The 24,744-nt window shown below is 35.5% G+C and overlaps 3 protein-coding genes across 6 annotated transcripts in view; 2 read left to right on the top strand and 1 right to left on the bottom strand.

Annotated features, from left to right (window-relative positions):
* Nucleotides 1-2,177, top strand: part of LOC126715482 (jasmonate-induced oxygenase 4-like) — a 48,782-nt gene extending 46,605 nt beyond the window's left edge. For all 3 annotated transcript variants that reach the window (XM_050416095.1, XM_050416094.1, XM_050416092.1), the window contains exons 2-4: nucleotides 33-280; nucleotides 1,065-1,392; nucleotides 1,635-2,177. In XM_050416095.1, coding sequence (XP_050272052.1) covers nucleotides 48-280; nucleotides 1,065-1,392; nucleotides 1,635-1,871 — 798 coding nt within the window. In that variant the 5' untranslated portion in view covers nucleotides 33-47 and the 3' untranslated portion in view covers nucleotides 1,872-2,177. The remainder of the gene's footprint in view (nucleotides 1-32; nucleotides 281-1,064; nucleotides 1,393-1,634) is intronic.
* Nucleotides 1-9,223, top strand: part of LOC126715486 (protein SRG1-like) — a 32,148-nt gene extending 22,925 nt beyond the window's left edge. The window contains exons 1-4 of one of the 2 annotated variants that reach the window (XM_050416101.1): nucleotides 6,119-6,492; nucleotides 7,049-7,293; nucleotides 8,150-8,477; nucleotides 8,783-9,223. In XM_050416101.1, coding sequence (XP_050272058.1) covers nucleotides 6,253-6,492; nucleotides 7,049-7,293; nucleotides 8,150-8,477; nucleotides 8,783-9,019 — 1,050 coding nt within the window. In that variant the 5' untranslated portion in view covers nucleotides 6,119-6,252 and the 3' untranslated portion in view covers nucleotides 9,020-9,223. Of the gene's footprint in view, nucleotides 1-6,118; nucleotides 6,493-7,048; nucleotides 7,294-8,149; nucleotides 8,478-8,782 lie in introns of those variants that run through there. The other variant, XM_050416102.1, reaches the window with a different exon arrangement.
* A 1,020-nt stretch (nucleotides 9,224-10,243) lies between these two features.
* LOC126704575 (pyrophosphate-energized vacuolar membrane proton pump-like) lies at nucleotides 10,244-24,428 on the bottom strand. The gene is made up of 10 exons (XM_050403578.1): nucleotides 24,047-24,428; nucleotides 21,745-22,319; nucleotides 21,273-21,652; nucleotides 20,249-20,335; nucleotides 19,826-20,156; nucleotides 18,857-19,267; nucleotides 18,528-18,587; nucleotides 18,220-18,423; nucleotides 12,278-13,464; nucleotides 10,244-11,666 (listed from the first exon to the last, which is right to left on the bottom strand). Exons 1-10 carry the CDS (start codon nucleotides 24,300-24,302, stop codon nucleotides 10,694-10,696), a joined length of 4,464 nt encoding a protein of 1,487 aa, XP_050259535.1. The 5' UTR covers nucleotides 24,303-24,428; the 3' UTR covers nucleotides 10,244-10,693.
* Between the last annotated feature and the right edge of the window lie 316 nt (nucleotides 24,429-24,744).

The following is a 24,744-nucleotide window of genomic DNA, read 5'->3' as shown; positions in this document are numbered from 1 at the left end:
AACATACTCATGAGTTGGTTTTGGATTTTCAGGCAATAAATCATGGAATGACAAGTTCATTTCTAGACAAAGTCCATGAAGTTACCAAGCAATTCTTTTCACTTCCAATGGATGAGAAGCGTAAATACTCCAGAGAAGCCAACAACATCGAAGGTTATGGAAATGATATCATCTTTTCAGACCATCAAATACTTGATTGGACTGACCGACTGATTCTCATGGTAAGCCCAGAAGACCAGCGAAAGTTCACATTTTGGCCTAATAATCCCACAGATTTCAGGTAATCAAATCATGTTATGTTTCCTTCTGAATAAAGAATACAACAGCAATTAATAGTCATTCCTTACAAATTTCAACAGCATAAACTTTTGACACTTGACAAATTTTAAATTAGAGTAATGTTACAGGCACAAATTATTTTACAACATTTTTACAAAATGTAAAAATGTTGATATGGCCAACTTTTTATTGGTTTTCATCTAAATCTATCATTAACATCACTTTTTCATACTAATAATCACTAACCACATCAGTAGTTTATAAAACTTTTTGTAAAAAAATTTTATATCTCTAGCATTATTCTTTAAAGTATTTTCATTTGGATTTCTTAAGTTTGAAATTTTGACCAAATTTGATTTCTCCTGAGTGACTAATATAACCATTAAGAGGGAGGAGAAAAAATTTAAAAACAAAAAATAAATAAAAAAATAAAAACGGAATCAAACTTAATAGACTAAAATAAAAAATCTCAAATTAAATGGACGAAATTGAAAAAACCCAAAATTTCATTGTGAAAAGTATTATTTAATCTTTCTGTTTTATTTTAACAATACCACCATAGAGTTTTCACTAGTAATGATTTCCATACTTGTCTCAAAAATGATTTTAGCACCTTTAAATCTTTAACCACAATGACTTTCCCCTTCCCTTGATTTTGTGTTCCATAACATCCATTAATTATAACATATGGTGGTGGCAGCAGTGAATGGCTGGCTCTCCAACAATAGAAAGGTAAAACTATTAGTCAAACTGATCAGTTACCAAAAAAAAAAAAAAAACTGCAGGGATATTTTACTCAAGTATACAATGGAGTTGAGCCTCATAACTGAAGTCATCCTCAAAGCCATGGCAAAGTCACTAAATTTGGAGGATAACTGCTTTTTGGAGCAGATGGGAGAACGATCAACAATGTTAACAAGATTTAACTTATATCCTCCATGTCCAAGGCCTGATCTTGTTCTTGGCCTTAAACCACATGCAGATGGATCAGCAATCACCTTTGTTTTGCAAGACAAAGAGGTGGAAGGTCTCCAATTCCTGAAAAACAACCAGTGGATCAGAGTTCCAGTCATTCCTCAGGCTCTTCTCATAAATATAGGTGATCAAGCAGAGGTAATAGCTACGTACTGAGATTTTCACATGTTCAACATAACCCCCCAGTGTCTAGCAACTCGTGCCTACATATATTCTAAGCTATTCAAAAGTAATCAACATCTACACTCACACCAAGTTCACTTTTGATGACCCAAGTTGTACAATTAGTTAATTACAACTAGAAACTATGCCTTTGAGAATATGTAAATTTGTTTTAGAATTGGTTTCGTATGATACAATTGGTTTCATATGATGCACAGATAATGAGTAATGGAATATTCAAGAGCCCAGTGCACAGAGTAGTGACAAATTCAGAAAGGGAGCGGATTTCTGTGGCAGTGTTCTGTTCTCCAGACTCTGATATAGAGATTGAACCAATAGGCAGGTTGGTCAATGACTCAAGGCCGATACTATACAAAAAGGTGAAGAATTATGCTGATACTTATTTCCAGTACTACCAGCAGGGAAAGAGAGCAATTGATGCAGTGAGATTCTAGTTTTTGTACCATTTTTCTCTTGTGGTTTGTATTAATAAAGATCTGTTGGTCCATTTAAATATTAATGAATAAATAAATGGATATATTTCTAATTATTACATATTATTTATTTGGATTAAAATGGGTTGATAAATGAAAACAGGGGTGAGTTTCAATTTGTTATTTCCAGTACTACTAGCAGGGAAAGAGAGCAATTGATGCAGTGAGATACTAGTTTTTGTACCTTTTTTCTCTTGTGGTTTGTATTAATAAAGATCTGTTGGTCCATTTAAATATTAATGAATAAATAAATGGATATATTTCTAATTATTATATATTATTTATTTGGATTAAAATGGGTTGATAAATGAAAACAGGAGTGAGTTTCAATTTGTTAGTGGAGAGTTAGTAGCTTGTGCTCTAAATAGACCTTTTAAGTATGGGACAAAATGTCAATAACTTTATAACTCAACTAGTTGGCATTTTTGTATATCAAAATTATAAGGTAAATCGACTAGGCACAAGTAGAGGTAGGACCCACATGCTTTCTCTAATTTTTTTTCTAAATATATAAACCATTGATTGATTGCTTAATTGAGTAACATAAAAAAATATATAAATAAATAAAAATTAATAAAACTATTAAATATCCTTATTAGTTTTTTTTTTTTTTTTTGAGAAATAATTACAACATGCTGCTAACCCCGCAACTCGAACATTTTCCTCCCTAAACCCCCAAGCACTTTATACATGGAGAGGTGTCAATTTAGCTATAAGGCCTTTGGCTAAATATCCTTATTAGTAAGTGGTCTATATTAGTATAATTCACGATCATTCAAGTCAAATAAGTTTAGTGGGATCCAATTAGTTCAACTGGTAAAGTTTCTGATGATTTAATAAAAGATTTGTGGTTTAATCTCAGCCTACACCAAAAACCTATTGGTGTCTTGGTCTAGTAATAAAGAATTAGCATTATGAAAGAACGTCATAGGTTGAAACTCTTTAAAAAAAATTCAAATAAGTTTAATAAAGAACGGCTAAAATGAGAAAAAAAAATATACACAAAATCATAGTTGTAAAAGTGAAAATTGTATCACGAATTTTTTTTTTTTTTTTTTTTTGGAAAAATGCTAAAGGTAATACAAGTTTTACTACATGAAACTAACAAACTAATGTGACAATAAATACAATTGATAGATTTCAACCACCTCATCAGTTTGTACGACCAATTTAATAAAACTTGTAGTACCTATTACACTACTCATTTTTATTTAATCACATATATGACTTATAAATGATAATCAAATATATGACTTATGAAAAATGAACACTTTATGAAAAGTATAAATATATCAAAGCAATATTTGTTACAAACTTATGATCTATTTAATAATTTATTTTGTCATCACTTTTGCAACAACAAGAAGCAAAATTTAGTTTCAAATTTGAGTTCAATTATGAATTCTCAACAAATTAATTAAGATCGGTCATATGTTTTTTTCTTTTTTGGCTATTCTATTATGTCTAAAATCATACTCTATTATTTTCCTTAAAAAAAAAAAGTTATTTTTTACTACGTACAATTGTTATTTTTAGATCTCTCTACTATTTTTTGTTCACGCAAGTTGAATCAACCTCCTTTTTTTCTTTCATCAGAGAATTAATAATTTTACCCAAAGCTTCACAATTTTTTTTTGTGCGAAAACACAAAAAAAAAAAAAAAAAAAAAAAATCCATGTTATTGACCCGTACAACCCAATATTTTATCCTATATATTTTAAGGGAGTACTAGTATTGATTCAATAGCCATTATGGTAAATAATGCCAAGAGAATGCAACATTCGCTGCAAAACTTGGAGTGCAAGTTTGGGTAGAATGACCATTGATGTAGATCTTGGTAGTAGTAGCAAATATTCAAGTGAAACCTTTGAAATTCTAGGAGGGGAAAGGCTCTATGTTTCAAGTAAGGGTCATGGGAATAATAATCCATTTTAGTCTAATAAGTTTCTTATTGGGTTTTGTGGAGCCTAATTGTGTTTGACCCGAATTATGACCCGTCCGATATAAAAGTACTACTAGTTTTGTATTTACTCTAGGTGGTGCAGCTATATCTTTGGCTTCAAATCTACAAAAGATTGTTATTCTGTCTAGTACATAAGCTAAAAGAGATGATTTGGCTACATAGTTCTTGGATGAATTGGGAAAAAACAAGAAATGGGCATTCTACACAGTAACAATCAGAGCGCTATTTTTATTGCTAAAAATTCTTCTTTTCATTTAAAGTCAAAGCATATACAAATGAGATATCACTTTATTCGTTATCTTGTTGAAGATGGACTGTTGATACTTGAGAAGATTTGTAGATCTAAGAATCCGACAGATATGTTGACTAAGGGTGTCACCATTGAGAAGCTGAAGTTGTGTGCAGCTTCAATTGGTCTTCTAGCTTGAGGACAAGAGGATGAGTTGCAGTGATGAGAGATTGTGTTTGGACGCATGCTGCTGATATTGGTGATTGAACTAGTCTCCAAGTGAGAGATTTGTTGGGTTTTATAGAGCCTAGTTGTGTTTGATCCGAATTATGACCTGACCCAATATAAAAAGTGCTACAATTTTAATGGGTTATATTTTTAGGCTTAGCCCATGGAACAGAGGCTTGGGCCGATAGTTACAAAGCCGGAGCGCTCATTTGTAGCCCATTGTGAATCTTATGCACAAGGTAGAAAAATTGTTGTTTTGGAAATTAGGCTTCTGAGATTTGTTTTGAGAGAGAAAATAGTACTACCGCATCTTGTATTTTTCACTGTGAATAGTGAAATATCTACAACCTGCAACTTCATGGATGTAAGCAAATTGTCCAATCACGTAAATATTGTCTTGTGTGATTGTTTTCTTTGGCACATTTTTTTTTCTATTTTTGCATCTCACATGTCTAGAAATTTTGTGTATATTCTCTACATTTCTAACTCAACCCAGCGGGATCAAACTCAAATGGGCCAAATACAACCTAAACCAATAAGGACAAATCAAAAACCCATCGATCCGTTTATCAGTTCTGTCATCTATGAGTCAAAATGCTCGATCTATGGTCCAGGAGGTCGACCTGTGTGCACGACTAGTAGTTTATTATTACAATAATTCAGTGTTGAAAAACTTTCTAGTCTACTTCCTATTTTTCAACTTCGGCGATCTCCAGACGCCAGGCACTATTTCAATTGTATTTGTATGTGCCACACTGCCACTGACCAAAGTGAATCTTGCCTTAATTGGCATCTTCAGCTTAAGCTTAGTTGTAAATAAATCATTGACCCTTATTTTGGATTTTTTCTCAACGCTTCATGATTAAAGTATTGACTATTTTCTGTGCAATTCAAGTTATCACTTTTCCAAGCCTAGATGTCCGTTTGGAATTGAAATGGCACCTTGACAGTAGAGATTTAACTTTTAATTTGGTCCGACAAGATTAGATCTCGACTCCATAATCTATCCAAATCCAAAAGAGAAAAATGAGTTCTTTCTACTACTACTATAATTAAACACTTAATTTTTATCCCAACTTTTTAACAGGATAGATTGTAACTGATTATTTGTCATTTTTATATGTTTGTACTACTTTTTCTCTACCAATCACAATCAACAACATGAAAAAAAAAATGAAGAAATTGTAGCAAAAATTGTGCACTCTTTTTGTGGCACTAGATTTTTTTCAAAGGATAAGGGTTTATATAAGAATTTTTTTAACCCAAAAAAAAGGATCTAACCCGATGAAATGGCAGCCGGGTCACCATCAGCAAATCATATGGGTTGAGTCTTTTTTCCCTTTTTTTTTTCCAAAGGGAATTCTTTTATTCTCACAAACATTATAGATTCTTCCTTAATGATCAGGGATTTGAAGGCTTCACTTTATAAACTTATGAATTTATGTATTATATTTAACTTTTTTATTTTTGAGCGTTTTTGTTTAATATGTTCTCTTATTTGTATGGAAAAGATGATAAAGGCAATATTATAGTGGATAGTAGTTTAAAATTATCTATTTATAAAGTATAAATAATTACTTGTAATTTTTTTTTCAAAAGTTTCAAATTTGAAGTTAAAAAATAAAATAAAATAAGAGTTTGTATAAAACTTTTTTTTTTATAAAACTTAAAAAATTGTTTTCTACAACTTTCCTTTTCTTGTCAAAAATAACTTTAGACCCTGTCAAATTGTCAATACCCCATTTGATGAGTACAAGAACCTCATCCATTTATAAGATCGACGGTATGTCGACCCAACGACCAAAAATAAAGCCTTTAAGCGCTATGGAGTTTGAAATGCATATAATAGTCTACACTCCAACCACCCTGAACATAACCTCAATATTGAACATACAGCATCTGCTTTCTTTCATACTCTTAACATGGCCGACTCTGCTCCTGCTTTCAAGACACCGATGGTGCAGAAAAGTGTCCAAGAATTAGTCCTCAATGGCGATGAACTTCCAGAAAAATATATTCGAAAGGACAGGAAGGGTGGAGACTTGGATGTTCCATTGGTGGAGATTCCAGTTGTCAATCTTGGTCTGCTCTCATCTTTGCCAACCAGCAAAGAAGAGCTGCAGAAACTTCGATCAGCTCTAAGCACATGGGGCTGCTTTCAGGTCGTCTCTTAACCCCAACACTCAATATTACTTCTATACTATCCAATACAAGCCATCATATTGACATCCACTAAATTTTACTATCTGGGTCTATCATAGATCACAAAAGCAGAGTTCTAAAGCTGGTTAAGTCAACTCCAAACAAATCAATAAATGAATATAAACAAAACTCAGTTCTATAGCTAGCCCAAGAAACTTCTAGTAATTTGCAAATATCTGTACTATTTTGTTATACTTATAAACAATGATTAAAAGTTACATTGCAATTAGTTTGTTTGTTTAAATACTTGATTCAAAAACAATATCTTGCATCAATACTTGATTCAAGGGATCTACCAATAGGTTTCCTCTATTTTGCATCAATACTTGATTCAAAAACAATATCTTGAACTAAATGGGTATTGGTTTTCATTGGCCAAAATAATTGAAAATGAATCCTTATTTTCCAGGGTTTCACCAATAGGTTATATCTTAGATTATGCTTATTTTGTGTACCATTTCTTTTTTGTTCCAGTCATGTCCATACATGCTCAAAAGGTTGTTTAAGGTGTTTCAGGTAATCAACCATGGTATGACACCATCATTTCTAGATGAAGTTCGTGATGTTACGAAGCAATTTTTTGCACTTCCAATGGAAGAGAAGCGAAAATACTCCAGAGAAGCTGATGGCATAGAAGGCTATGGAAATGACATGATCCTTTCAGAGGAACAAATACTTGATTGGACCGACCGATTGTATATTACGTTAAATCCAGAACAGCGAAGGCTCAAGTTTTGGCCTGAAAATCCCAAAGCTTTTAGGTAACCATATTAAGTATTTGCAAGCAAAGTACATTTAGGAAATTGGCAGTTATACCAAATGAATTATTTTTTTTCCATGGTGATTATTCATCTATTTACAATATAAACAGTGAATGCTTGTTTCTAACAGCGTACTTATTGAGATAAGTATAAAATGCCTTCAGACATTCAAGTTCTGCATAAACAGAAGTGCTGAAACTTCTAATGAAAAGTACATTAAAAAGCATAAAGTGATTAAAAATGTTAAAATCACTGAAGGTACTTAGCCTATGTTGTAAATTTCATCTACTCGGTTTTTCAATTAGATCTTTCAACCTTCAAAGAGTAAGTTCTTTTCCTATTCCTGTTGTTGCTTCCTGTCCTACCTACTGCTATTACTGCTACTGCTCCTCTGCGTGCTTTTCCTTCAGTTCTAAAGATTTGAAAATGATCCTCTTTTGCAATAACAAAAGAAAAAAACTCAAAGGACACTTTCCAACCACAATGACGTAGGGCATCATATACATCATTGGAAGGTTTTATTTTGTATTGTAATTTTCAGAATTTTCTAGAATAGGTTTTAGTGATTGTTTTGGAGAGTTATGGGGAGTATTTTAGTTAATTTATATGATGGGATGTTAATTAGGATGTTTTTAAGAATATTTTTGTTTAAAGATAAGTTTTTTGGAGCCTTTAGATATGCCTTAAGTTGTAAAATGAAAATTGAAGGTTCGATATCAATAAATCTTTTGTTGTCTATCTTTTCTAGTGGATTTCAAATCCTACATGCATTAACCCTTCTCTCGCTATCATGCTGCTTCACACACCTAGAAAGCATATTTGAGCACTCTAATGCAATTGCTTATGAACACTGCAGGGATATTCTAAATGATTATACTATCAAGTTGAACATGGTGACTGAAATCATCCTTACGGCCATGGCAAGGTCACTGGACTTGGAGGATAACTGCTTTTTAGACCAATATGGAAAAGAAGCAACAATGACTGCAAGATTCAACTACTATCCAAAATGTCCAAGGCCGGATCTTGTACTAGGGGTCAAAGAGCACGCAGATGCATCAGCAATCACATTTCTCTTGCAAGACAAAGAAGTGGAAGGTCTTCAATTCCAGAAAGACAATCAGTGGTTTAAAGTTCCAATCATTCCTGAGGCTCTTCTCATTAATGTTGGTGATCAAGCAGAGGTAACCATTACTGAGATTGCATCATATTTACCATGTTCCAGAGTCGTTTAATGTTCTCACATTTTAGGTATTCCATTAAGCCAAATGCAAATTAGATAGCTTCCAGGTTTGTGATGTGCGCCCTTGACATCAAATGCAACAGTAACACAATGTTCGCTTTAATGACTTATTGTTCAAATTACAATTTTAACTAGAGGTTCTGCCTCAAAGAATAAGTTTTTGTTATAAAAACTAACGATATAGACCTATAAAAGCAACTTAATAAAATGAATTACTTATATTAATTGGTTCTGTATGGTACGCAGATGATGAGCAACGGAATTTTCAAGAGCCCAGTACACAAAGTGGTGACAAACTCAGAAAGGGAGAGGATTTCTTTGGCTGTGTTCTGCCTTCCTGGATTAAATGAAGAGATTGGACCAATTGATAGGTTGGTTGATGAATCAAGGCCAAGATTATACAACAAGGTGAAAAACTACGTGAGTATTTATTTCGAGTACTACCAGCAAGGAAAGAGACCAATTGAAGCAGTGAAAATTTAATTTTTGGTATCATTCTTTCTTGTGGTGTGCATCAGTGCATTTGAAAATGATTGCATCAGATTCAACAGACAATGTTACCAGGTTGAAAGCAGTTTTTCTGAAGCAATGTAATAAATCCTTGAGCATCTGTGCAAGAAGTCAAGGAAGATTCATATAATCATTCTGATTTCATAAGTCGATAGCATTGGACAGTTTTCCATTGTCTTTTTTGTTTCTTTTTTCCTTGGATACATGTTATTCTTGTTTTCCAAAATTTAGAGTACTAACCACATATTTTTAAGGAGACATGAGAACAGGTATGACCTGTGTAGCTAAGGTTCCAGCAGAGATGAATACAGTTGCATCTTATGCTGGTTTTGATGTTTCTCAAAGAAAGAAAACCTTCTTTTTAAGTGAGATCCTTTTGTCGCAGTCTCGGTGATCCACAGTAGCATAAGTCCTTCCCCAATAGCTAAAACCTAACCCCTCAACCCGACACTGTTTTACAGCCATAAGCTAACATTAGAACTTTGTAGACACAATTGAGACTTTGTCCTCACAAATGCACAAAGCAGTAAAGCACACCCTAATGACTTCAGGGCCAAATGACATCTCCTTCCCCCAAAAACAGGGGGAGTGCAGTGAGATTAGTGGGGCAATCCTGTTTGGGTTTGTGAGTTATGAGTTATATATTTATATTTACCTAGTAAAGAAAAGTAGAAAAGAGCATAAACCACAGGTTTTTTGACAAGCACTGGACTTGATTGATCCTTAATTGTAATTACAACATGTGGCAAAAACGATGATATACTAGGATTGATTTCACTGCAGAAAAATGGAAACAGCATCCTTATTTGGTATCAGCAACAAATGAAGCCTAAATGGGAGTACTCACTTAGTGTTGACATCGCGTTCAACATTGTCTCATTCATTAAAGAAAATAAAACAAGTGCATTTTTGACACTCTGTACTAAACATATCTAGTGAGACTTCAAGCTGGCCTAAATTTCATTTAGCTAAGCGAGGTACAAATCATTCTCTTGCATCTAAAACACTACACTGAAGCAAGTCAAGAGCCTCCTTTTCCAAGCAGGCTTTATTTATCTGTATGTTTGCCTAGCATCTTGATATCCTTGTTTTGGTACAAAGAGATGCTATGAACAGGAAAACTCCACATTAAAACCTTTAAGGCATATAAGAGGACTGCGAAAGACACTAGGATGCTTAAAGGAAGATGAGACTCCATTTATCCACAAACTCTTTATTTATTATTATCATTTTCTGATAATTCAATAATTACAACAATAGGGAAAGGGGACTTCAATTCAGACATCTCTGTTGGAAATAAAATTATTGAACTAACCAGGACAAAGAATAAGAATTTCTTCACAGTCAAGAGCTCACAAAATGGGAACAAGAAACGTGTCAAAGGATCACTCCACTTTTCTAAATTACCCATTATAATTACTCTAATAAATGATACAACAAACAGCAATTAGTTGGAAACTAAATGGAGGAGTCGCCAAAAAATCCTCCAGTGAACCAACTAATCAAGACTTGGGGCAAAAATGCGATAACCAACTCAACTAATCAAAACATGGATAAGCCAATAGCTTTTTGCCATTCTGCTCCCTCAAGGGCCATGTCTACCTTGACTTTACAGCCTTATAGGCCACCAAGGCTGGAACATTGAACTTAGTTGTTTTGGACATGAAGAGTATCTGAAGAAGATGGCAGTGCAGCACTGCTTTGAGAAAGCTTTGGCAACATGGGTTTTTCCCTTGAAACTTGGAACTTCTCTGCAGTCCCAAAAAGCTGCTTCCGAAGAACCCCATGCAAACGCCCAAATAGCTGCTTCTTCAATGATTCAAAAGAATGATCCAACCGCTCTAGTTGCTCCATAGCATTTGCATTGTACATGAACAAGCCATAGTAAAGATCAAAGCTATCCCCAGCAGTATTCTCCACCAAATTCAACAAAGTCTCATAGCCTCTTGTGTTAATTGGCGTAGACTCCAACCCAAACTTTTCCAAAACCCTTCCCATCGTGTGGGTAATGAACTGTGACCCTGCTGCATGCCAATCATGTTCTGCACAAGACATTTCCACCATCCGGCACCCTTCTCGTGCAAAAATATCAAGAAACCTGTCACACCGTGACACTCTTGATTCATCACTTCCAACCCTAACCTTATCGTAAACAAAAGGAAGACCATTCCATCCATTTTTACCACTCTCGGGTCCAAACATTGGATGCGTGCAGAGAACATCAAAATATGATGGCAGATATTGAAGAAACAAACTTCTTGGAAATTCTTTCACAGAAAGTACATCAACAAACAAAGTACTTCTCTTCAATCTCTGAAGTGGCAATGACTTGAGAACTTGCTCTGTCGAAAGAATGGAAGTACAAAGGAGAATCACTTCAGGATGTTCTTCACAAAGATCGTCTGCATCAGAGAAGTAAGAAACACCTAATTCTTGAGCCGCATCAGAGTAGTTTGATCTAGAATAAGCCAAAACTGTGTGTCCTTGGCGTACAATCGTCTTCGCAAGGAACTGTCCGAAGTTTCCAAATCCAACTATTGCAACTTTTAGCTTTGAGCTATCATCAATAGGTTGGGAGATCTGACCTTTGTACTCATAGGGTTGAGTGACATCCTGAGACCTGAAAGTTTGAATCAAAACATGTGAATAAATAATTATAAATATGGTTTATGCAGCATGACTTCAATCCAAAAGACTTCTACTCCAATTATTTATCCATGTTGACTAATCAATTGATGATGTGATCCCACCAAAATCACAGATTTTAGCAGCCATATGAGGGGAAAAATCATTTTTACCACCATGATCTTGGTAAGTATCTCTTTTAGCAATAAAAGGTTGGAACCAATGCACAGACTCCCACTTTAGCGGGGTGTCTAGGAGGCATGATTGGTAGGCAACCTTAACCACCAACCCCCCCCCCCCCCCCTACCCAAAAAAACACCCCCTTTTTTTTAATTTTTAGGAGGCTTATACCCAATTCTTCCAATAATGAACACCAAAACTAATTAAATAGAAGTAGCTAAATCTTAATCATCAAGCATAAATAACGATGATCAAAATCTCTCCACACTCTGGTTAATAATCCTCTTGTTGTTTCAATTAAGATAGCTTCCTAATGCTTGAATTAAAGGAATCAACCAATGATATATCGGAAAAACAAACCAAACCCACAATTAATTCAGAAAAACAAAATAAAACAAACCCGGATACCAAAATTTGAGAGTTTACCTCGTAGCCAATGAAGTAGATTGCAATGCAGCACCATTCTGAGTCCAGTTGTGGCAGGCGCCATTGCCATTAAACAAGGAACTCTTCGCCTTCTGTGCCTTATCAAACAACTGGTTCCTGACCACACCATGCAACCGACCAAAAAGCTCACTCCTCAAAGCCTCGAAAGCCAAATCCAACCTCTCCAACATCTCCATGGCACTCTTATTGTACATAAACAAGCCGTAGTACAAATCAAAGCTATCTTCAGCCGTGATCTCCACCAAATTCAACAAAGTCTCATACCCTTTTGTGTTAATCGGCGTAGACTCCAAGTTCAACATCTCCAACACCCTCCCAACCGTGTGAGTAATAAACTGCGAACCCGCCGCGTACTTATCATGCTCTGCACAGCTCATCTCCACCATTTCACACCCTTCTCTCGCAAAAACATTGAGAAACTTATCACACCGTGAAATCCTCGAATCCTCATTGGTAATCCGAGCTTTCTCGTACACAAAGAAAAGACCATCCCATGTCTGCTTAGCACTTTGGGGACCGAACATTGGGTGGCAACAAATGACATCGAAATAAGGAGGTAAGATATCCAGAAGAAGACTCTTTGGGAACTCTTTGACAGAGAGAACATCGACGAACAGAGTGCTGCGTTTGAGTCTTTGAAGAGGGAGAGAAGCGAGGACGCGCTCGGTGGAGATTATGGAAGTGCAGAGGAGAATGACTTCTGGGTGTTCTTCACAGAGGTCATTTGGGTCGGAGAAGAAGGAAACGCCGAGAGATTTGGCGGCGTGGGAGTGGTCAGAGCGAGAGTGAGCGAGAACGGTGTGGCCTTGGGAGACGAGGGTTTTGGCTAGGAACTGGCCGAAGTTGCCGAAGCCAACGATTCCGATTTTGAGGTGGTGAGTGGTGTGGAAATGGGTTATAGCGAGCTTTGTTTCGTAGTCGTAGGGCTGCGCCGCGTCTAAGGCTCGGATCCGGAGAGGTTTGCGGCGGAGATGGAGGGTTTTGGGGGTTGTGGCGGTGGTGGTGGGTTTGAGAGAAGGTGAAGAAGAGAGAGAAAGTGAGGAGGAGGAGGAGGAGAGCGAAGGGTTGTTGAGTTGTGGTGGTGAAGAGTTGGGGTGGAGAGAGGAGAGAGAGAGCATTGTGGTGAGAGATGGGTTTGAGTTTTGAGGTTCTGACTTCTGAGATTTCTATTTAAGAAAACTATTAGTTAGAAGTTCTCGTGTTGGGTTCTATGTTTGAGTTTGAGACCGGTTTGGTTCTTAAGATGAAGTTATAAAATCTGGACCCAGCTTGTATATTTGTTGGATGCAAAGTGTTTATTATTTTATCTTCTCTTATTATAAATATTAAATAGTAAATATAGACTACAGAGGATATAGTCACATGTGTTTGTTGATTTGTTGCACATGTAGGTTTGACAATTGGGACAAATGCACTAAGATACGAAATCAATATTTGAATTCCTGCTGCTCTAATCACATGCTTCATGTAAATTGTTTTTGTGTTTTGAGTTGTCTTCTATGTTATAGTTTATTTGCAAATTATTTGGATTCAATGTTTAGGCTCTCATTGTTTAAGGTATTGATTTCAAATATAATCACATGCTTCACGTAAATTGTGTTTGAGTTCCCTTATATATTACCAGCCTCATTGCACCACTTCGCATATGCGATGAGACTTTTTTTTTTTTTTGTAGTCCTATTTTATAGAAAAAAAAAAAAAAAAACTGTGTTTTATTTTGTATATATAATTTTTATTTTGAGAATCTAATTTATATGTAGATAAAGCAATTTAAAAATTGAAATGAGAGTAGTCCTACTTTTTATGCAATATTTTAGTAGGAGTTAGAATTGTATTTTTATCAAATTGTCATTTAGTTTTGTTTCTACTTAAATATAGGGATGTAGAGATATTTTTTAACCAAAAAAATGAGGTCCCAAACAAGGAAAGCCCCTTAAATAGTAGTAGTATAGATACTTTCTTTACAAACTACTTGGTTACAATGTTTTAGGCTCTAATTAAGGTATTGATTACAAATATAACAATTTAATAATTTTAAAAAGTGTAACTTATTTCTCCTATTTTACTAAAAATTTATTACAATTACACATATTATTACAATTCTTATATGTGATTAATTTGTTCAAAATTAGTTCATTTTATTGAGGTTTTAATACGCCCTATTTGTGACAAGGAAAAATCTATTGATTATTGTGTATGTATGTGCAACGACCACTATAAATTTAATTTAATTTTATGTAGAAATGAGTTCGCAAAATACAGCAATGGTGAATACCGATGACATAAAACGTCGTCAAGAATGATGGAGATATTATGCTCGCTTGAGAAGACAATGAAAGCAAAAATATTTGATTGGCAAGATGTCATGCTAATTACTCAAGACAAAGACAACAAACTTTGGATGGTGATCACATTTTAGTGGGAGGCCCAGCAAATTTAAATGAAGAAGATATTGTGCATTCTAATTCAACATCAACAAACCAATCACTAGTACCACCTAATCACGAAGCTGAACGAAGTCATCGACTTACACATATCCGTAACTTGGCACGCAATATGCCAGTTAAGCATAGGGCTATGCAAGAAGTCAATGGTGAGAACGTCATCGAGAACGATGGAGATATTATGCTCGCTTGAGAAGACAACGAGAAGACAATGAAAGCAAAAATATTCAATTGGCAAGACGTCGGGCTAATTACTCAAGACAAAGACAACAAACTTTGGGTGGTGATCACATTTTAGTGGGAGGCCCAGCAAATTTAAATGAAGAAGATGTTGTACATTCAAATTCAACATCAACAAACCTATCACTAATACCACCTAATCACAAGGCTGGACGAAGTTGTCAGCTTACACATATCCATAACTTGGCACACAATATGACAATTGAGCATAGGCTATGCAAGAAGTCAGTGGTGAGAAGGAGCTTCAGCTTATAGATGGAACGTGTTTATTATTTTATCTTGTCTTATTATAAATATTAAATAGTAAATATAGACTACAGAGGATATAGTCACATGTATGTATGTTTGTTGAGTTGTTGCACATGAAGGTTTGACGATTGGGACAAATGCACTAAGATGCGAAATCAATATTTGAGTTTCTGCTGCTCTAATCACATGCTTCATGTAAATTGCTTTTGTGTTTTGAGTTGTCTTCTATATTATAGTTTATTTGCAAATTATTTGGATTCAATGTATAGGCTCTCATTGATTAAGGTATTGATTTCAAATATAATCACATGCTTCACATAAATTGCGTTTGAGTTGGCTTATATATTATACTTTCTTTACAAACTACTTGGTTACAATGTTTTAGGCTCTCACTAATTAAGGTATTGATTACAAATATAATCACATGCTTCACACAAATTGTGATTGAGTTGGCTTATATTTATTACTAATTACTTGTGTAGAGAACATGGTTTTATGGGGGCCCAAACCCAAATAATATTGGGCCATAAGCAAAAATAAGCTAATTACAAGCCACCCTGCTTTAAGACTAGGCCTCCCTAAAAGAACCAAACCTTGGACCACAAACTAGATAGAGTGCCACCTTGGATTCAAGGATGAACTTACAGAGGACTACATCCGAAGTCAAGATCCATGCCGAGTTGATAGAGACAAAACACCTTCCGAGCTTCCAAGGGAGAATTCTAGAAGGTGTGAGATTGTCCAAGGAAGCTTGCTGAAACTTCTTGATGAATCTACACTCACCTCCACATTAATAACGGTCAACTACTTGGCACAGTCTCATTTAATGTTGAATGATCGACCTGAACAGTACAAGAAGCCCCAAAAGTCTCCATTCATGATGAACATAAGGAAGGAAGAGCCTAATGGGACACAAATATCTCCAGCTATACAAGGACAACACATCATTGGACTGAAAGTAGAGCAAATATAAGGAAAAGAAGAAAGAAGAAGAGGGACACAGAAAATGTACATAGGCTCTCACTTAGATTAAGTTATGATTAAATTTGTAATCAAACTATTATTATAAAAATAAAATAATTTTTATATAAAAAAAAAATGTAACCAACACATAATGTGATTTTGTTGATTTTAGGCCCCTAGCCAACCATTAATTAACCATGAACCTATCATCACCCATATGGCCAAATACTATAGTTTAGTTCTTTCGTGGTGGTTTCGAAAAAAAAAAAATGTAATTGCACTTCCCTCCCTTGCAATTTGAGAAACCCCAAACATGAAGAGAAAAATACTCTCTCCCCTTAAAGTTTAAAGAAAATAAACACTTCCCCCCTTTCGAAATATTCCAAAATTTTAAAAGAATCTTTATCAAAGTTTAATCATAATTAGCAAAAAGAGCATATTATAAACTCAATTCTATTTGGAATGTCTTATTTTTTTCAGTAACAATTAGGCTTAAATTGAAGACTAAGCTACATACACAACTAATATTATTCTCATTTGAATTGTATATATATATATATATAAATTTTAGTAAAAAAAAAAAATATATATATATATATATATTGCTTAGTAAATATGTAAATATATCTTTAACAACCCCTGCTCCCCAAAACACGAATTGCAATTTATAAAATAAAAATTAAAAAAAGGGGTGATGAGTTTTGATTTTTCAGTCATATCTCACCAAAGGCAACGGGCAAGTAAGTTTTAGAAATTTTAACTCCGAAAGGAACAATAAGAACAATAATTTTGGAAGCCTACCCTTAGCCAAACGGTCAATTAATACACAACATTCTTTAATATCAATTTAACATAATTTGGTTATTCAGCCAAAAAAAAAAAAAAAAAAAACCATATTTTGGTTAAATAGATGTCAAGAGAGTAATTTTCTTTCCTTTCAAATTTGGGATGAAGGACATTACATTATTGACCTTTCATTACATTATTGAACATTATTGACCTTTCATTATTGAACATTATTGACCTTTCGTACTGATGTGCCAAAGCATCAGTAACGGACAAACAGCACTTTAATGTAAATCTCTGCATCCACCAACACCTACACCAATATGAAACAAATCATTGGCATCCAACCTAGAGATTTGCAAAGATCTCCACCAACACGATCCCATATCTATCGCTCCTTTTTTTCACATTGGACTTTAATTTTACACTCATATCTGCCAACTTACTAAAGTACAGAATCTATAATGTTAGGCCAGGGGAATCATTGTATGCAAAAAATAGAAACCTTCATATACCCAAAATCTTAAAAGAAGTTAACAAGACAAAAAGAACCTGCTTCTCAAAAAAAAAAAAGCTTCTCAAAAAAAAAAAAAAGAACCTAACTATTTGCACTTTCAAGGACTGAGGTATTGAAAGATTTAAAGTTCATTTTAATCTAAAACCCTTCAGTCAAAATCTTTTTACCTTGATAATTCTTCACTCTCACCGGATCCAAATCTTGGCCCATACCAACCCTAATTTAGCAGTAGGGTTGAATAAATATGTGACAAAACACTATAAATCTGTCAAGAGTTTAACGTGCCAGCTGACCTTAAAAGTGAATACCTTCACAGACATCATAAACTTTACATTTAAACTCAAAAAGTTGATAGAGGAAACATCAAAAGAAAGTATAACAGAAAATGGACAATTATCTGTCTTTACTAGATAATGAACAACAAAGCAGTCCCAGCTTTCCACAGATCCACCACTACTACCATTATCATCATCATCACCATCATCACCATCACCATCATCAACATCAACCCCTAAAAAGGACATATTTCTCCCTACCAGTTCAACTATAAGAGATATAATTTCTAAAGCCTAACACCCTCTAGAAACTATTTCATAAGAGGAGGAGAAGAAGAAGAAGAATCGACAGAGAAAGAGCCCATGCGAATTTAGGAGAGATTGAAGATGGGAGGTCGTAACAGAGGGGAAAACCATCCCCATTGTTTTCTTCATCATTGTGTTTTAGAGGAACTTGAAGAGCAGGCCACCATGTGTAGCAAAGAAGGGAGCAAACACAAGTGACTCAACGGCCATTAGCTTGATAAGAATGTTAAGTGATGGTCCAGATGTATCTTTGAGTGGATCCCCGATGGTGTCACCAATAACAGCTGCCTTGTGTGGATCAGATCCTTTTGGACCAAGGGACTTCGCATGCTCTGAAACACCAGCCTATCATCCCAGAATGGAATTCAAAACATGAGTTTTACCATAAAACAATAGGTTTTTATAGCTGGTCAAGAAAAAGAATTCCTAAAAACCAATTAATTGTGTACCTCAATATACTTCTTGGCATTATCCCAAGCACCACCAGTGTTGGACGCAGAGATTGCTATCTGCAAGTGTAGACAGACGAGGAACTTTTGTTTAGAGCACTCTTATCATTTAAAATAAATAAATAAAAAGCAATGCTTTAATTAACTCTTTTTAATAAATCTTGACTAAATTGTCATGAATTATAAAACATGCATACCATATCAAATGACTACTAGACTGTTGTGACCAAAAAATAACACCTTCTATTATTATATTGTTTAGGAAATATGCTACTCAAGAGTGCAACAAAAATGGAAATCTTATCAAAGCAATGAGGTTAAATTGTTACCTGTACACCAGAAACAAGGGCTCCAGCAAGTACACCAGAGAGAGTTTCCACACCAAAAAAGATACCAACAATAAGTGGTGTGAGCATGACAAGGGCACCGGGTGGGATCATCTCTTTAATTGAAGCATCAGTGGAGATTTTAACACAGGTAGCATAGTCAGGCTTGGCAGTGCCCTCCATGAGACCTGGGATGGTGTTGAACTGTCTGCGGACTTCCTCAACCATCTTTAGAGCTGCACTTCCCACACTCTTCATTGTCATGGCAGAGAACCAGTAAGGAAGCATCGCTCCCACAATCAGTCCAATAAACACTTTTGGAGTCAAGACATCAACTGTTGAGATTCCTGCACGGCTCACAAATGCACCAAAGAGCGCCAGGGACACAAGGGCAGCAGAACCAATTGCAAAACCCTAGAGCAGAAGCACAAACATTAATTAAGGGTTTGCATTTAGATGAATAACTATTTCTGTTTGGATTCCAGTTTATTGTAGTTACTCAGACTCATGTATTTAACTATTTACAATAAAATGATTTCCCTTTTTCCCCTAGGTAATTATTCAAAACCCCACCCTCATCCACCACCCCATACTCATAATAAAATGAACTTGAAACTCTATTATAGAGCAAGGAAATACATAATTTTCTTAAGCAACAAAACAGGACAAAGTAAAAGCTATCACTCAAGAAGGCTGCCCATTTCTCTAGTCAACTGAGCCACTTGGGTGTTGTAAATCCACACAAAAAAAAGTCAAATATCAACACATCAACATCCCACGAGATGCAGTGAGGTAGATATTACCTTTTTATTTTATAGGTCAGTGACCTGTATTGTACATTACCATGCATCTATAATAATACCCCCCCCCCACCCCCCCAAAAAAATATATATATCACAGACCAGCACCAGTAACAGATACCAACAAAGTAAAAGGGATACAGATAAGGTTTGAAAGAAGAAATTCTCAAACCTTTCCAATAGCAGCAGTGGTGTTTCCAGCAGCATCAAGAGCATCAGTTCTCTCTCGGATTCTGTGGCTCATGCCAGCCATCTCAGCAATGCCTCCAGCATTGTCACTGATGGGACCATAAGCATCAATTGCCAATCCAGTAGCTATTGTGCTCAGCATTCCAAGAGCAGACATCGCAATACCATACATAGCAGCAAAGCTGAAACTAACAAAAATACTAATAGCAATGGCAAAGATAGGAATAATGACTGATTTGTAGCCCAATGCAAGGCCAAAAATGACATTAGTAGCAGCTCCAGTACGGCAAGAGTCAGCGACGTCTTGTACAGGGCTGCAAGGAATAATGCAAAGCAACATTTAGGTTATAATATCACTGAACAACAAAGGAGAAACATAAATGTTGCCAGAAACCAGAACTAGTACCTGTATGCATTGCTAGTATAATACTCAGTTACAAATCCAATAATAAGCCCAGCCCACAAACCAACAGCAACACATAAGAACAGCTGCCTGCACACACAAAACAAAGCCAACATGCTTGGATAATTAGCCATTTAAGCAGATATTCTGAAGGGCACACACAACCAAAACAATTCCATTCTTTTATTTTGGGGTAAGTTATATACACAAAGATTCAAATTGAAACTTTGTCCTCAGAGCATACTTCAAATTATGTTACATTTATTTTGCAAATGCCTAATTTTAACTTATCAAAAAACAAAATCTTCCGCATTTTCTTCTGTTCATTCCATCCCCAATTTTATTTTGTATTTACTAAAATCCATTGTTCTGTAATGTAAGGTAATCGTATTGGACAAAATATGGAAGAAAGAGGTGCTTCCAGGACTTTACCAAGTAACAAACTAACTTCCATCTATACCAATCTGACAAACCTTTTGAGTCTACCCACTCCCAGTGTAAATGCTTGAGTAAGCTATCATAAAGTTGCACCCTATAGCCATATCCCATCCAAATATAGATCTATAATTACCAACAACCCAAAAAATAAGAACCCTCTACAGTTGGAGAACTCCAGACTCCTTTAACTTATAGATACAATTATGAACATCCAACAGCAAATATTTGCTTCATACAGAACGTGTTTGCAACCTTTCATAAAATCAGCAAAAAATAAATACCATCTTACAGCCTTCAAAATAAAAACAGGTGTTATTCAAGGCACTCTAAATAAGCCTAACAAACAGTATCATTTACTGGTGAAACTAGCATTCAATGGGCTCATCAGATTTCACTGAATAGTGTCCCACTACTAGAAAATATTCCTATAGAAGATTCTGTATAGGATACTCTCTCGAAACAATAGTGGTCATTAAAAGAACTAAACACATTTTAACAGTTCCAAGGAACAGCAAAATGCCTCCTCATTTGAGGCAACAAATGGCATCAAAACAAGCAATAAAAGAACTAATGAGCCAAAAGAGCTTACCAATTATGGACAACTTTCTGAGTTCCAAAGTTGAAGATAGTGAAGGAAGATGGGAGAGCAACCCAACTAATAACTGCAACTCCAACAGTCATCAGAATGGTTGAAATGATGAGTTGCCTCTTCAATGCTGGCTCAATTTCTTTCACAACCTTGATTTCAAAGAAATCAGTTGCAAATAAGGTGGTAATCAAACAAACAATGATACCCACAGAACTGACAATAAGAGGATATAACATCGGAGTGAACTCATGATTGATCCCAAAGGAGGAGATGGAAGCTACAACAAGGGCAGCACAGGAAGACTCAGCATATGAGCCAAATAGATCAGATCCCATGCCAGCTATATCCCCAACATTATCACCAACATTATCAGCTATGACCTGAAAACATGGAAGTTATTTAAATATAAAAACAAGAAGAAATAAAATCCATTTCAGAAACTAAAAATTTTCTGAGGTGTGAAGATCATTACAGCTGGATTTCTTGGATCATCCTCTGGAATGTCCCTTTCAATCTTGCCAACAAGATCAGCACCAACATCAGCAGCTTTAGTATAGATACCCCCACCAACTCTTCCAAAGAGAGCCATGGAAGATCCACCAAGACCATAACCAGTGATAGACTCAAAAAGACCTCCCCAATCATCACCATAATACATCTTAAAGAGATTGATGGCAATGAAAAGCACCAAGAGACCATTCGCAGCAAGGAGAAAGCCCATGACTGCACCAGATCTAAATGCAGTGATAAATGCCTTCCCAACACCCTTTCTTGCCTCCAATGTGGTTCTGGCATTTGCATAGGTAGCAATTTTCATTCCAAGGAAGCCAGAAACAACTGAAGTGACAGCACCAAGCACAAATGATATGGTACTGAAGAGAGCAGTTGCAAGAGCAGGCTTGCAAGTCTTGGTTTCGTCATATGTGCAAGGCTGATTTTTGGTGCTGAAACCCTCCACAGAGCCAAGGAAGAGGAATATTAATACAGCAAAAGCCGCCATAAAAACACCAACGTACTGATATTCGGTAAATAGAAAGGAGGTTGCTCCTGTAATATTCAGAGAAACAAAATTAGTGAAACATAATGCACTCTTAAAAAATTGAAGACAAGGTTCAGAACTAAGGAAAATGCAAAAATTGCCAAGCTATAGTGGTAAACCATAATTGATATCATGACTTTTATTACCACATCAAGTTGAAATGAAAAGACAACAAAAAATTGTTAAACTTATTTACCGCATCAATATCTCTATACAATAGAATATAAAAGTCCTTCAAATCAGATTGTTAAACTTCATCCAGTACAAACAATGCCTGAAAAAATGGTCCCTGAAAGAAATACCTCCAGGGCAGGGTCCATTACCAATATAAATGCAACATTTTGTTTTACATTGATTGAGAGGCCATCTTTAGATATGTGACCAAGATAAATGGGACTCCTCAAAAACCTTCGATTGGTAGCATTATTCTCTTCCGTGGTCCACATAATATGCTCATCTCAAACTAATTAACAATAACTAAAAGATTTTTTTTTTTCAGTGAAATTTGGGGATATAATCAAATTAAACAACCATTTACACCCTCTAATCAATTGTTGTATTCAATTCAAAGGCATCTGTAGTTAAAAGTTCAGATCAAGAAAGTCTTATAGCACAGATGGCTCGGTAAATACATCCAACCACTATCAGACTTTTTCGAAATCTAGCATAATTTCACTGATGCTGTCAAAAGTGGCTAATCAGCACAAACATCCTGCAGACGGAAAGTTCTGTGTTCATCATATGGGAAGATAAATTATTCAGTGCTGGTCCCACTATAATACTCCTTCCTCTTAGGAGTGTTGTGACCCCACCTATTACACCTATTGCTATTTGAGAGTTTGTGGACACCACCTATGCAACCCAAGAAAGGAGTACCACACACACGGGAGCATACTGAATAATCTCTCATATTGAGAGAGAGGGAATTGACATAAGATTGAGATAGATATGTTTGAGTTTTATTATTTTTAAAAGGCACTGATTACTGCACGCACGGAGTGTACATTAACGAGTGTAAGTATCTTTTCCCTTTGAAGAATCACAAAATATCTCCAAAAAAAAACAAAAAACATGAATATTTAATAAGTCTAATTATGACAAGGAGTCCAAAATCTCGTGTGGTTTGGCATCCAGAGTACCCATTTGGCAGATTTAATATATGTTTGTCTGCGAGTCTGTGTGCATAAACACAGGCTCACTCACGCACATAGATACATACATATAAAACACACACACATACAATCATATATAAAGAACAAATATTGGGATCTAGTTGAAAATTTCCAACGTACAAACAACAAGATATAATACAAATGAGAATCAAAGTTGGTCACAATATATAAGATAAAATATGTCCCAGTGGGCCCAGATTCCAGAACCAGCCACCACTACCAATATCACACATATCTAAACCATATATAATAATGGTAAAAAAAAATCTTAAACATGCTCAGATTATTCCCACCTTAATCAAAACCCACCTAAATTATACCAACACAACCAAAATTAAATCTTTAAAAATCAAAACACTTTCCAAAACCAAAACCCATTAAAAATAAATTTTTTTTTTTTTTTTTTAAAAAAACACTGTTTTCTTATCATCACCATAAAAGAGCTAAACCACAATAAAGAAGAAGAAGAAGCAGATCTATCAGGAAAAAAAAAAAAAAAAAAAAAAAACATGAAAGAGACGTAAAGTTTGGAAATTTAGAAAGAGAAAGAGAACGGAAAAGACCTTCAGAGATAGCGGTTTGGATTTCGGCGCACTTGAGAACGATGCTGTGGTCGTTGAGTCCTTCCTCTTCTTCGATGAGGTGGTCGGCGAAGCCATTCTTTCCGGCGCCGTTGTTGGCAGAAGCGTGCTCCGACGAGGGAGTGACCTTGACTTTCGAGACGATCAGCCACTGGATGAGCGAGAAAGCGATTCCGACGACCGCGCAGGCCGGAATCAGAATCTCGGTGCCGAGATCTGGTAGGAGCGTCACACCCATATCCGAAACTCAGAACAACCAAACAAAAGAGAATGAGATAAGAAAGAGAGAGTGAGAGAGAGAGAGAGTTTTCACAGTGGTTTTGTGTGTATTCGGTGATGAATGAGAATGTAGAGAGTGGGGTTTGTGCTATATATATATATAGGAGGAGAGAGAAAGAGAAGCGTGTGTTTGTGGTGGAAAGTAGTACAAAATATATATAATTGGAGGTGGAGGTTACCATAATTGATTGCTACTGCCAGATCTGTTTGGTCCTTTTCTTGTGTGTCCTAAATCCTAAAAAATACTTGTACAACTGGAAGAGGTTAATTTTAGTATTTGGATTTGACTCGTACAGCTCAATTTAACTGGGTATCTATCTCTTTTTTACTATATTTGTGTGGTAAGGTAAATGTTAATAGAGTTCGGTTAATGTCTGTCCTTAACGTACATATTAAGCTAT

This window comes from Quercus robur, chromosome 2 (assembly GCF_932294415.1).
Source record: "Quercus robur chromosome 2, dhQueRobu3.1, whole genome shotgun sequence".
In the NCBI taxonomy this organism is placed as follows: Eukaryota; Viridiplantae; Streptophyta; class Magnoliopsida; order Fagales; family Fagaceae; genus Quercus; species Quercus robur.
The sequence above is the reverse complement of the archived record's forward strand: the minus strand, read 5'-3'. Positions and strand labels throughout refer to the sequence as shown.

Bases quoted from the DNA above. Each gene is read 5' to 3' on its own strand.
- LOC126704575 (XM_050403578.1), bottom strand. From the start codon at position 24,302: ATGGGTGTGACGCTCCTACCAGATCTCGGCACCGAGATTCTGATTCCG. The intron at 20,336-21,272 runs GTAAGCTCTTTT...TTGTGTGTGCAG, and splicing joins CAGAAAGTTGTCCATAATTG to GCAGCTGTTCTTATGTGTTG. The intron at 19,268-19,825 runs GTTTGAGAATTT...CTTCTGCTCTAG, and splicing joins CCACTGCTGCTATTGGAAAG to GGTTTTGCAATTGGTTCTGC.